We start from the raw sequence: 13,390 nt of genomic DNA, 5'->3' as shown, positions 1-13,390 counted from the left end.
TCGGGGATAGAAAGCACTAGCTATATTTATACAGCACTTGTTGTATCTATGCTTTTCAAGACTGGACTCCCAAAAGTGCTGGAGTACCAGTACTTGGCTCTGCCACTAACTAGTTGATGAGATCACAGATTTGGCGCTAAGGAGAGCCTCGGAGGTCATCTAGACCAACATCTTCATTTTACAAATAAGGAAACTGAGGCCAACCAAGACAAAGTGACTTTCCCAAGGATCACCCAGGTCCTCAGACTCCAAATACAGTATTCTTTCCCTTGAACCATGACAAACCACCTTGGGTAAACAAAACACTTAGTTTCTCTGGGTCTCAATTCTCTTATCTATCCTACCAGAAGCATAGACCAGGTCAACCCTAAGGTTCCCTCCAGCCCCAAATTCCATGATTCCATGATCAGCCTTGAAAGTGGCAGCATTCGTAGTGGGCTAGCCTTGGCATCAGAAGGACCTGGCTGCCAGGCTTACCTCTGACATGCAGATGAGTAAATGACCATCGGCAAATATATGGGCAAATCCATGGGCAAATGATCATGCCCATGGGCAAATCCCTGAACTTCTCAGCACTCTGGACAACTTTCTGAGACTCTAAACCAGTAGTATCAGACTCAAACAGGAGCAGCAGCTACTAGATCGTGCATAAGGATCTCTGCGGCCTGCACACTGACTTAGAGCACCACATACTGAGATTATCTATGCTCTCTTACATTTTTACTTATCATGTTATATATTTCCCAATTACATTTGAATCTGTTTCTGCTGTCTCAGGGAGTGTTGCCTGCAGGCTTCGTGTTTGACAGCTCTGCTCTAATTTACAAAGGACTTGCTGTGTTTATTAAACAGGCAACATGGTGCAGTGGATGGAGCACTGGACTTAGTTAGGAAGACCTGCATTCAAATGATGCCTCAAATACTACCTATGTACCCTGGGCACGTTTAGGACTTGGTATCATCACAGCTTATATGAAACTCAGATTGCTCTGTGGGAATTAGCACCAGGACTCACACCTGGAACCTACAGTGCCCTCAAATGAGGAAACTGAGGCCCAGAGGATTAAGGTTGCCTGATTCTTCTGCTCCAGGTTCTGCAGAGGGCCAAAAGCACCTGAGAAAAGATGCCTCTCCCCATCTCCCTCCCCACCCCCACCCCCACACCCTCTGACTTTGCAGAGTGGGAACTGAGGAAAGTGATAACCAGGATATCTCCTCACAAGAGATATTTCATCAGCAGGAACTGGTCAATGCAATTAGTGTAAGAGAAGAGATGCTTGTGTACAAGTTGGAATGACGCTGAAGAGGCATTACGTCTGCTTTGCCACCACACCCTAAGCACAAGGGACCCTTCCATCAGACTTGGAGCTGAAACCCCCATATGTGCTTTGCACACAGTAAGTGCTTAATAAATAAATATCCATCCATCCCAACAAATCACTTAACCTCTCTGGGCTTCAGTTTCCTCATCTGTTAAAAAAAAGAGGGTTGGACTGGGATGACTTCCTTTCCATCTCTATAATCTAAGTTAGTGGAAGAAGTTTCCATACCAGAAGTTCCTTGAACTGAAATCACAGATCCAGAGCAAGAAAAGGATAAATCCAAAGCCAGCAGAAAATCATGAGGGTTAAAAGAGCCCTTTGCTGAACTCTGATAGAATTTCACATTCATCTAGCTTGATTCGTTAGTAATTACTGGTAGTTGTCAGTCTTAGTGGGGATGGAGAAGTTTTGGCTTTGCGTACTAGAAGCCAATCAAATTTGATATGATACAAAAACATGTTAAGTGTGCAGTCTCAGTGACTGAAACCCAGAACTGGAGGTCACACATACACTGAATCCTTGCAATCTGGACCTAGTAAACCTCACAAAGCCTAATGGTAGATGCACCAATCTGAGCATCCATACACATGTTCTTTCTCTATATCAAATGGAAAACTGCCTACCTGTTGGTGCGTGAAACTTCAGGACTGCAAGGCTTGACCAGCAAGCAGTGGCCCCACGAGTAATGCACAGTGTCAGGGTTAAGGATCATGCTCGGAGAGATGTTCTTCCATAGTGTCAGTTTATGACCAAGAGAGGCATAAGGACATAGACATTTCTTCTAATTTTAAAGCAAATTTTTTGCTTATCCTTTTTTCTTTTTCAACTGGGTACTACCAACTCCAACTGTCCTCTATTTACAGGACCTAGAAATGAATGGTAAGTAGCCCTTGGGGGAGAAGCTTCCCCTCAGTCTTTTCTTCAGCCCTCTGTCCCCAACTTAAAGGACCCCACTGAGACCCCACTGAGGCAACCAGGTGGGGAGAGTGACATAATTGTTCATACTACTTGGATGAGCTGGGAGTCACCAAGTACAAGTCTTCAGGCAATATGGAAGACCACCAGCCTTACCATCTGCTCAGCCACTTCTAAACCCTTGAGCACTGTTATCTGACCTGCTATGCACCCACCCCAAGAGCCCCTAGGCCTTGCCATTCACTTCATAGGCTTCAGACTTCTGGGTCTTTCCATTTGCCCTACAGCTGACTTTACCTATTGTCTTCTCCAAATGTGAGTTATATAAGCTTGTGGAGAGAAGAAATTGTCTTGTATTTTTTTCTTTGTATCCCCAGAATTTAGCAAGTGTTTGACACAGAGTAACTGTTTAGTAAATACTTTTTCATTCATTCATTTTTCTAACCCTCTCACCATTTTAGAGATAGGTTATGGAGGCCCAGAGAGGTCAAGGGACTTAATCAAATTCACACAGATCATTAGCAACACAGCCAGGATTTGAACCCAAGTCTTCTGATTCCAAATCCAGTGTTTGTTCTACTATACCAAAGTGGCCTGTTGAGGAAAAGGGAACGCATCTTTCAGTCGTGACTGAGATAAAATGACATACAGTTGTGGGGGGAGCATAAATACCTCTTTTCTTTCTTTTTTTCTTTTTTTTTGTTCATAGTCTGCCCCAAGGGAGAGCCTGGATTTTCCTGACCCTGCATAAGTTAGTTCCTAAAAACTTTCTAGCCCAGGCAACCACATCATGCTACCTAAACCAGTAGGACTTAGCGCCTCGGGAAACTTGGGCTGTAGCAAAGCTCATACCCGCCCAGGTTCCTGAATGTGCTCTCCTTCATGGTCTGGGTCCTCCTGACCCGCCATATTGGGAAGCAGAGGCTACAAGGCGAGGTTACACGGGGAGAGAGGAGGTGGAGCCATGGCTGTCCTTACTTACTTTCTGCCTCTGGAAAACATGTGTGAGGGGAGCCACCTGGCAATCTTTGTGAGCCCCAAAGACCTTGCACATGGAGCAGGTAGGTACTTCACAGCTCAGGCAGTAAATGTTGATGCGTTCATCTTCATGCTCTTCACACATCGGCTGCTCTGACTTTCTTTCTGGCCTGTGAAAGAAACACTCAAGATAAATATGCCCCCAATGTCCACTTTTCCAGGAGTAGATTGGGGCACTGAAGAGAGCCCAGCCCTGTCCCTGTATCCCCTAGACTTGCCTAATAATAGCTGTCATTAACATGGCACCTCCTATGTGCCAAATGCTTTACAAATGTTATCTCATTTGGTCATCACAGTAGATACGACGATTATCCCATTCTACAGCTGAAGAAACTAGAATCAAAGTCACTTGCCCAAAGTAACAGTTAGCAATTTGAACTCAGGCCTTCCTGATTCTAGGAGCTCAGGAATATTCTAGAGACCCTTCTATACTTACAGAGTATTTCTCCACAGGCCCTTCCCCAGGTGTCCACTAATTTCCTTCCAGAATTACTTTCCCTATTGTGGTCAATGCCAAGACCATGCTAAGTCATTAAGTTCCTACTATGTGCAGGCCCTGTGCTAAGTGCTAAGGATATAAAAAGAGGCAAAAGACAAGTCCCTGCTCTCAAGGAGCTTATGATCTAATGAGGGAGACAATAAACATATACAGAAAAGTCATATACAGGATAAATAGGTAATAATTAACAGAGTGAATGCACTAAAATTAAGAGGGGTGGGCCAATCAGTGCTGTGAGTTTTGATTCTATGTCTCTTAAATAGAAGTTTCTTTTTTCTCTCACTTCCTCCTCCCCACGAACAAAAAAGAAAAGAAAAAAAAATCCTCATAACCCATGTAGTCAAGTGAAGTCAATTCCATTACTGTCTATGTCCAAAAACATGTCTCTTTCTGCACCCTGAATCCATCACCTCTCTGGCAAGAGGTGGGGAGCCTACTTCCTCTTCAGTCCTCTGGTTACTGCAGTTAATAAAAGTGGAACATCTCCCCATCCCCAGTCTCTCATTCCTTGAAACACTCTCATCCTTCTCTCTTCTCAGGTAATTATTAGCTGAGTGACCTTGGACAATCACTAAACCTCTCTCAACTTTGGCTTCTTTAGCAGTAAAGAGAGGATAACAATAACATGTGCCTAACAGGGATGCTGTGAGGATTAAATGAGATAATCTATGGTCTTATGTAAAGCTCTTCGAAACCTTCAAGTACCATGTTAATGCCAGTTAATACCATAACTGTTGTTATTATTTCATTGCAATGCCCAGATCTCAGTTTAACCAACAGTTTTAGAGACAAAGGTTTTCCCAAGGTTGCTGGCAGGCATACACCTCTGACGACTGAAGTCCTACTGTGCTAGTTCATCAAGGTGCAATGACACTGGGCTTCCAAGCTCATGACAACAGAACACAAATTCTACAATCTGGAAAGGCTTGAAAGAAGGGCCTAGGGATGAATTGTGTGTTTGTCATCTAATGACTAGTCCAGCTAAGTCTGGAGAGGTTCATCACCAGAAGGTTGGCTACCAGGTGATGATGAATCTTTTGGCCAGAGCAACTCATAAAGCCCATCTAGTAAAGAATGGAGGGCTTACAATCTGGAGCTAGGGAGGGAGTATGGCTACAAGTAAAATCATGGCTCCCTGGAGGGGGGAAGGAAGAAGCATTTATTAAAAACTTACTATGTGTGAGGCACTATGCTAAGAGCTTTACAAATATTATCTCATTTGATCCTCACAACAACCCTGGGGTTTAGGTGCTAATATTAGCCCCAATGTACAGTTAAGGAAACTAAGACAGACAGAGGTTAAGTGACCTTCCAAGGGTCACATAGCTAAGCAAGAATCTGAGGCTGGATTTGAACTCAGGTCTTCCCAACTCCAGTGCCAGCACTCTACCCCAACAGACCTTCTAGCTACCTCATGGCTCTTCGGAAATATCAGAGTAAGATGTAAGTAAGAGTAAGTAAAATTCTATTTTATGATTCTACTCCCCGATGAAGACACTCACCAAACAATGAAATAACCAAAAGAGCCCAAGTGAAAAAGGATCTAGGACCCAAGTGAAAAAGTATTGATAAGCATTACCTCTATAATTACTCTCCTGGATTTCTCTTCTTTCTCCTCTCCTCTCTTCTCTTCTCCTCTCCTCTTTTTTCTCTCCTTTCCTCTACCATCTTCCCTCTCCTCTCTTCTTCTCTCTTCTCTTCTCTCTCCTCTCCTTAATTCTCTTCTCCTCTCCTCTCTTCTCTTCTCCTCTCTTCTCTTCTGCTCCTCTCCTCTCTTCTCTTCTCTCTCCTCTCTTCTCTTCTCCTCCCCTCTCCTCTTCTCCTCTCTCCTCTCTTCTCCTCTCTCCTCTCTCCTCTTCTTTTTTCTCTCCTCTCCTCTATTTTCTTCTCCTCTCTTCTCTCTCTTCTCCTGAATTCTCTTCTCCCCTCTTCTCCTCTCTTCTCCTCTCCTCTCCTCTCAGTTCCTTTTTTTTTTTTTAAGGGGATCCATAATTGCATTAGTATAAGGAGCTCCTGTGAAGAAGTCTTTCTACCCATGCAGAAGAGCAACTGCTCGGTGACTACAGCTTTAGGAAGCTGCCGAGGAGTACTGAAAGTACTGAGAAGTCACTGAGTCTCAATTTTCTCAGCTACAAAATGGGGGTACTACCTATTTCTCAGAGGGCATTGTGAGGCTCAAATATCTGGTGTTCACCCAGTGCTAGTTCATCAAGCACTACAAGCTTACAACCAAAGAGATTATTATTATGGTTTGTTGCTGTTCACTCATATCCGATTCTTCATGACTCTCTATGAGATTTTCTTAGCAAAGATACTGGAGTGGTTTGCCATTTCCTTCTCCACTGGATTAAGGTAAACAGATGTGAAGTAACTTGCCCAGGGTCACCCAGCTTGTGAGTGTCTGCGGCAGGATTTGAATTTAGATCTTTCTCACTGCAGGCCAGGCACTCTATCCCCTGAGCCACCCAGCTGCCCCATTGTTATTATTATTTTTATTATTATGGTTACTGATTCCTATATGAAGCTACAGGAATATAACTACACATGCCTAAAAAATTTTTAATTTCCTGATTAGATCTTTGTCATGCACTTATGAACTAAGGGTCAAAAAAAGGGTTCCTCAAGGTAGGGATAAGCATGACACTTTCCATGAGTTGCCTTGATTTGTCATTCAAAACAGTCCATCTACTGGCTGTGCAAGGGCAAAGGCAGAGGCAGCAAGAAAGACATTAAGGCACATCTCAAAGGCTCTATTTATAAGAATGGGATTATTTATAAGTAATCTTGAAATTAAACCCAGGAGAGATGGGCATGTTCACCTTTTAGGCAACAGCATAAGGCAGCATATTCTTATTGTCTCTATCCACTCCCTAATCTTCCTTTTCCCCTCCCCCACAAAGTAACTGTCAAAGGGGAAAAAATGACTGAAATGTGAGAAAGGCTGAATAATTGAGGTAATGCTACTGTGAGCAAACGATCTCCAGTGAGCATCTATTTGGAAGGTCCTGGGCAGCTAGGTGGCTCAGTGGATAGAGTGTTGGGTTGTCATTTGTCCTTTGTTCTCAAAGAGGATTATGACATCAGAGAAGTGAGGCTATGATCTGCAAGTGAATTGGATTTAAGTGAGGGAGGGCTGTGCAAGGCCCCAGCCTCACTTTCTCCTCTGGAGCCATTTGGGTCCAGTGGTCTGATATGGCTCAGAATGACTAGAGATGGCCCTGGATGCTGTGGGAGACCTTGGCCTTTTTAAGCTAAGGTCTTCCAGACTATCTTGCCTTCATCTGTATCCTCAATGCTTGGCATGGTGCCTGGCACATAGTAGGTGCTTAATAAATGTTTATTAACACACTGACCATAGTTTCAAAGTTATTATTAATGCCAGGTTAATTATTAATATCCTTGCCACCATCACTACCCCTAAGCTGTCCCCTGAGCTATATTATCTAAGAACAATATTGAGCAAATAATTTTGTCCTAAGTCTTCAAAGTTACTTAATGCTCAGGTCTTGCTCTGGCTGGGTAACCCTGGGTGAGTTACTTAATCCCTTAATGCCTGAGGTAACTCTTTTACAAGTAAGTTTCATTGAAAACACGGATCCCTTTTGATAGTCGTATGACTTCATTGGAGGACAGAACTCTGGAGACAAAGCTTCTTTTACCAATGTGGATCTACAACCGTTCTAAAACCCAGTTACTTGTCCAGGGTCACATATATCTAATAAGTAAGAACTTAGTAAATGTTTGTTCAACTGAACTGAGCTAAGTAATAATAACAATTTGCACTGATGTAATACTTTAAGGTTCACAAAGCACTTTTTCACAATGAACCAGTTAGTGCTAGTATTATTATCCCTATTTTTAAAATGAGGAAATTATATAGTTTTTAGCATTGAGTATACAGTTATAGTATGTAGTTAGCATTTAGAAACCTAAACATGGCCTGCCATTCTATTTCTTTATACATACACATATTCATATAAACACAAGTGTTTTATATGTGTATATACATATATGCATACAGAGTATAATATACATGTAAGTTTATGTATTCATATATTGTATGTATATTTCAATGGGAAATTCACTGGATCATAGCTTTGCCATTTACTACCAGTGTGACCTCAGGCATGTCATTTAAGTTCTCTGGGTCTCAGTTTCCTCATTTGTAAAATGAAGCAATTGAAGTGGATAATCCCTGTGGTCCCTTCTACCTCTGCATATTTGAAGATGGATAAAGGAGATGATTTGAAAGTGTCTCTTCTATACTATTTCTCTATGGTTGAATTATGGCACCTGTTTATGTTTGTTTAAAATCTTAAGAGGTGAGGGCTTATAACACTTTTTTAATTCAATTCCATCACCATTAATTATGTGCTTCTGTTGTTGCATGCCCTGTCCTAAGGACACAGGACATTAAGATGAAAACTGAAGTTTCCTGCAGTCAAGGAGTTTATAATTCTTTAGTATTTTCTTCCAAAACAGAATATCATTAATAAGTTATTTCATTCTCAAGCAGCACAACAGCATCAATGTCAAGCTTTGAGGATGACATAATGTTTGGGGAGGTAGTTAACACATGGGATGACAAAGTTCAGACCCAAAGCAAGTAAGTACAGGTAATAGTGTAGAGAAGTGAGCTAGGTCAAATAAGACGGCATTTCATAGGGATAAACTGAGTTCTACACTTGGGTTCCAAAAGTTATTTCGAAAAATAGAGCACAGGGAGCCATAGTTGGCACAAGGTCCTGAGAAAAAAGATCTTGGGGTTTTAGATGACTGAAAGTTCAGTGAGGCAACTCTCTCTCCTCCCCCCCAAATCTAATGGTCTACTAGGCTGCATTGAGAGGTATAATGTCCCGAAAGAGAGAGGTAAGAGTTCTGCTATACTTTGCCCCAGTGGTCTCCCCATCTAGAATACCATCTTCACTTCTTGGCACAACATTATAGGAAAGATACAAACAAGCTGACATGTCCAAAAGAGAGCAACCCAGATGGCGAGAGGACTGGGGAATGAATATGCCATACAAGGAAGGGTTGAAGGAACTGGAATGCTTAGCATGGAGAATGGGAGACTTAGGGGAGTACATGACAGCTGTCGTCAAGTATCTGAAAGGCCGTCTTATGGAACACGGAATAGACTTGTGTTACTTGGACCCTGAGGGCAATACTAGGGACAGTTGGTAGAGGTTGAAGAGGAGAAGATTTCAGTTAGATGTAGTATAAAGCTTCTCATCAATTAGGGCTACTCAGAAGTGGAATGGATTACATCAGGATATAGTAAATTCCCTGCCATTAGACATCTTCAGTAAAAGAAGGCATAAGAAGTACAATGGGATGCACTGGGCCTAGAGTTAGGAAGACCTGAATTCAAATCCAACTGCAGACACCAACTGGCTATGTGACGCTGGACAAGTCACTTAACTTCTGTTTCCTCAGTTTCCTCATCTGTAAGATATAGATAATAATAGCACCAACCTCCTAGGTTTGTTGTAAGATAGTAATTGTAAAGCACTTACCATTGTACCTGGCACATGGTAAGTGCCATATAAATGTTATTATTATTATTATTACTTAATGTTTTTTCCTTCCTTCTTTTCCTCTAAAAGACTGAATGGACCTATATGTACAAAAATATTTATAGCAGCTCTTTTCTAGTGACAAAGAATTGGAAATTGTGAGGATACCCATCAACTGGTGAATGGCTGAACAAGTTGTGGCATGTGATTGTGATGAAATACTACTGGGCTATAAGAAATGATGAAAAGGCAGACTTGAGAAAAACCTGGAAAGACTTGTATGGACTGATGCTGAGTGAAGTGAGCAGAACCAGGAGAACATTGTACACAGTAACAGCCACGCTGTGTGTTAACCAACTTTGATAGATTTAGCTTTTCTCAGCAAATTCTAAAAGACTCATGATGAAAAATACTATCCATATCCAGATAAAGAACCATGGAGTCTGAATGCAGATTGAAGCATACTATTTTCTCTTTTTTTTTTGTTTTTTCTTTCTCACGGCTTTTCCCTTTTGTTCTGATTCTTCTTTCACAACATGAAATGTGGAAATAAGTTTAATATGATTGTACATCTATAGCCTATATCAAATTGCATGTCATCTTGGGGATGGGGTAGAGGAGGGAGAGGAAAAATTTAGAACTCAAAATCTTATACAAGTGAATGTGGAAATTAAAAATAAATAAATAAATGGAAATTTTTTTTAAAATGATGAGCAGGATGCTCTCAGAAAAACCTAGACTTACATGAACTGATGCAAAGTGAAATAAGTAGAACCAAGAGAATATTGTACACAGTAACAGCAATATTGTAAGATGATCAACTGTGAATGATTTAGCTAGGACCTATGATGAAAAATGCTATCCATCCCCAGAGAAAAAAACCCAGTGGAGTCTGAATAAGGTCAAAGTATACTTTTTTTTACTTTTTTAATTACTCTTGGGGTTTTTTTTGGTCTATATTTTGCAACATGACTAATATGGAAATGTCTTTTGCATAACTACACACAAATAACCTAGATCAAATTGTTTGCCTTCTTAAGGAGGGTGGGCAGGGAGGGGGAGAAGGAATTTGGAACTCAAAATAAAAAAAAATGTTAAAAATTATTTTTACATGTAATTGGGGAAAAATAAAAAACTAAACTAAAATTTAAAAATGAATAAATAAAAGACTGGAGCCTACCTGTTGAATAGGTTGTAGCATGAATTTTCATTCAGGTAAGAATTGAACTAGATGATCTCTGAAATAATTTCAGAGAAACAATTGAGATTCTGTTATGTTCATTAACCTCCTTTATTCTCTTGGGAGTAGTACCCACTCTCACTGGACAAGACTAACAAGGACAAATATTTTCTAGTATATAAAGGGGGTGATAATCCTTTCTCAAGGTTAATGCCTCATCAATGCTAAGGGGGTCTTTGTTCTGACGTTGATAACATCTCCTGAAAAATGTTCCAATTAACCTGGCCACTTTAATAGCACTTTAAGGATCAACTGATTAAGACACAGGCAGTCACACATTTGAGCCATGCCCTAGTACTTGGCCTTTAAAAATTAGTCTAGAGGGCTAGGGAGAGAGGTATGGAGAGAAACTGAGATGGCTAGAGAGAAGTTGATTAAAGACCCATAGATTCCATTTCCCTTAAAGGGAAGTCCTTCTAGGGAACTACATAGTCTAAAGAAAGTAGAGAATCACACACCCCTTAACTTGGCAGCAAACAGAGGCAGTGGTGGAGTGGTGAGGGGTTTCTGGGCCAAACCTGGAGCTTCTGAAAGAAGAGCCAGTGGCAAGAGAGGGTCAGGAATGGAGCCATAGAGGACTTCTGGGTCCAAGCCTCCTGGACAAAGAGGAGAAGATGCTGGACAATACATTATTCCTGGGCCAGACCTCATAGAAATAAAACAGTTTCTGAACAACACCAAGTTGCTAGACCAAGCAGAGGAGTTTTCATATCAAATAGGAGACAGAACTGAGGAGCAGCAAGGAACAGAGCTACAAAGTAGACATTCAAACTTGGACTTTTCCCTTCACAGTTACTGAAAGTTATGTGGACACCGAGGGTCCAGGGGTAAAGGATTGACTCTTTAACGATTCCAAGTGCTTTCTTCTTGTGGGAGAGACTCAATCCTAGGATAGTCTTATGTGACTGGAGAAGGTCTAGCTTTCTGGACTAGTCCACTGGAGAGAACAGATCCTAGGCTTGGGTTTGAATCTGATCTGTTTTGTGATTCTTTGGTCAGGTTAAACAATGCCAGTCCTATAGTCAACAACACATGGTCAGCTTTTGTGCTTATACATAGTACCTGAACATGAGACAAATCCTGATTTTCCAAGGGCCAATTGTTGCTGAGGGCAAAACAAGATGAACAGAGATTTCTCTGTGACACCCTGGAGGTTGATCTTGGTCCATGTAAATCCAAAATTTCAGTCCATGCCACGAATTACATGTAAAAACTTAGTCCAAGTTCTGTACTTTTGAGTTAGTAAAGCAGAGGTCTGTATCCTGTCATTAAGCACCCACAGAATGTTGTTGTTGTTCAGTTGTGTTGGACTCTATTGTGACCCCATGAACCAAGTTCATGGGGTTTTCTTGACAAAGATACTGGAATGGTTTGCTATCTACTTCTCTAGTATGTCCTCATTTTACAGATGAGGAACTGAGATAAATACGGGCTAAACAACTCACAAAGGATCACATAGCTAGTAAGTATCTGAGGCTGGATTTGAACTCAGATCTCCCTGACTCCAGGCCCAGTGCTTTACCCACTGCACCACCTAGCTGCCCTCCACAGAGTAACTGTGGGATAAAAAGGAATGATGCACTGGACTGTTACCTGGTGGACTCCTGCTTGTATATGTCAATGATGTTTTCCACCAGCAAGTTCCTCTGAAGTCCATATACCCCATGTCTGTCCAGAACCACTTCATGCCTGCAGGAAGGGCACCTGAATCGACCACCCGATGCCACTGTAGTGCCTCCTCTCGTTGGCAAGTATGGGTTTGAGGCCTGTTCTTGCCCAACAAAAAAAACAATTCAATAATGACACAGATAACTTTTCCCAGACCTCTTAAGCCTAAATTTCCACTTTATAAATTGGTCAAACAACCTCAACTTAAAGTTCTAGTATATAATATTCCCCCAGAGCCCCCTCATATGTAAAAAAGCCAATATTAATCCAAACTATGGAATTCCTCCAGGCATCACAGGTTCCCTTTTTACCCTAAGGAAGCGGTCTTATATTCAAATGGTGTGGAAGTTTATTTCATTAACCTATTTGCATTACTACCTAAATCTTTGTTCTCTTCACAAAGACTTGGCAATCTAGTCACAAATCTCTAGTCAAAAAGCATTTATTAGGCACTTACTATGTGCCAGGAACCATAGAACAAAGAGACAAAGAGCTGCTTTATATTACTCAGAAAGGGGCGGGGCTAGAAGCAGGCCAGAAGACTTGGGCTCCCCAACCTAAGATATTCACATCCAAAAATCTTAAAAGGGGAGCTCAACTTTACCCTAAAGAAACATAAAGCCCATATGAGAAAACAGCTCAAGGCACCCGAAAGATGCTCCGCCAGTGATAGATAATTCACTTAAAACTTTGAAAAATGGATTTCCCTCCTTTCTTAGGGGTGCTGGCTCTTGGATTTTGAAATAATACTCCATCACAGGAAGTGGTAAGGGGGTTACAAAGTAGAAAACACAAATAACAGAAATGGACAAACTCCCTCTCCTGCCTCCAGAACAAATCCAGCCCTGTGAAATTCCCAGCAGGACCTCATCTCCATAGGAAGTACTTGCTTCTGGGTTTCTCCTTCTACCCCACGTGCCCTCCTCCCTGAATAAGCAAACAAACCTACCTGGAAAATGTCACTGGCGCACTTTCTACACAGGTTGTGCTGACATGGAAGAATCACCACAGGTTTTGTGAACATCTCCAAACAGATGGGACAGATAAGCTGCTTCTCCAGGGTGTCCATCGTCTGCTGTTCCTTGGAAAAAGACTTGTAATTTAGAGATGTACTCATCTCCTCACCGGCCCTGAAGCGTGTGGTGTCAGTGAAAGGGTGATCCAGATGGATGGAGGGGTAAATCTAAGGGCT

General features: G+C 41.6%; 1 protein-coding gene across 3 annotated transcripts in view; it reads right to left on the bottom strand.

Moving 5' to 3' along the window:
* The window catches only part of LOC114054201 (tripartite motif-containing protein 55-like), a 77,591-nt gene that overhangs the window by 63,830 nt on the left and 371 nt on the right, over positions 1-13,390 (bottom strand). For 2 of the 3 annotated variants that reach the window (XM_027877365.1, XM_027877364.1), the window contains exons 1-3: positions 13,148-13,315; positions 12,124-12,296; positions 3,220-3,385 (exon numbers count right to left, since the gene is read on the bottom strand). In XM_027877365.1, coding sequence (XP_027733166.1) covers positions 3,220-3,385; positions 12,124-12,296; positions 13,148-13,315 — 507 coding nt within the window. Of the gene's footprint in view, positions 1-3,219; positions 3,386-12,123; positions 12,297-13,147; positions 13,316-13,390 lie in introns of those variants that run through there. The other variant, XM_027877366.1, reaches the window with a different exon arrangement.

The sequence above is a fragment of the Vombatus ursinus genome, unplaced genomic scaffold (genome assembly GCF_900497805.2).
Source record: "Vombatus ursinus unplaced genomic scaffold, bare-nosed wombat genome assembly UNPS02014812.1, whole genome shotgun sequence".
NCBI classification, from domain to species: domain Eukaryota; kingdom Metazoa; phylum Chordata; class Mammalia; order Diprotodontia; family Vombatidae; genus Vombatus; species Vombatus ursinus.
This window is presented reverse-complemented; position numbering and strand designations above follow the sequence as displayed.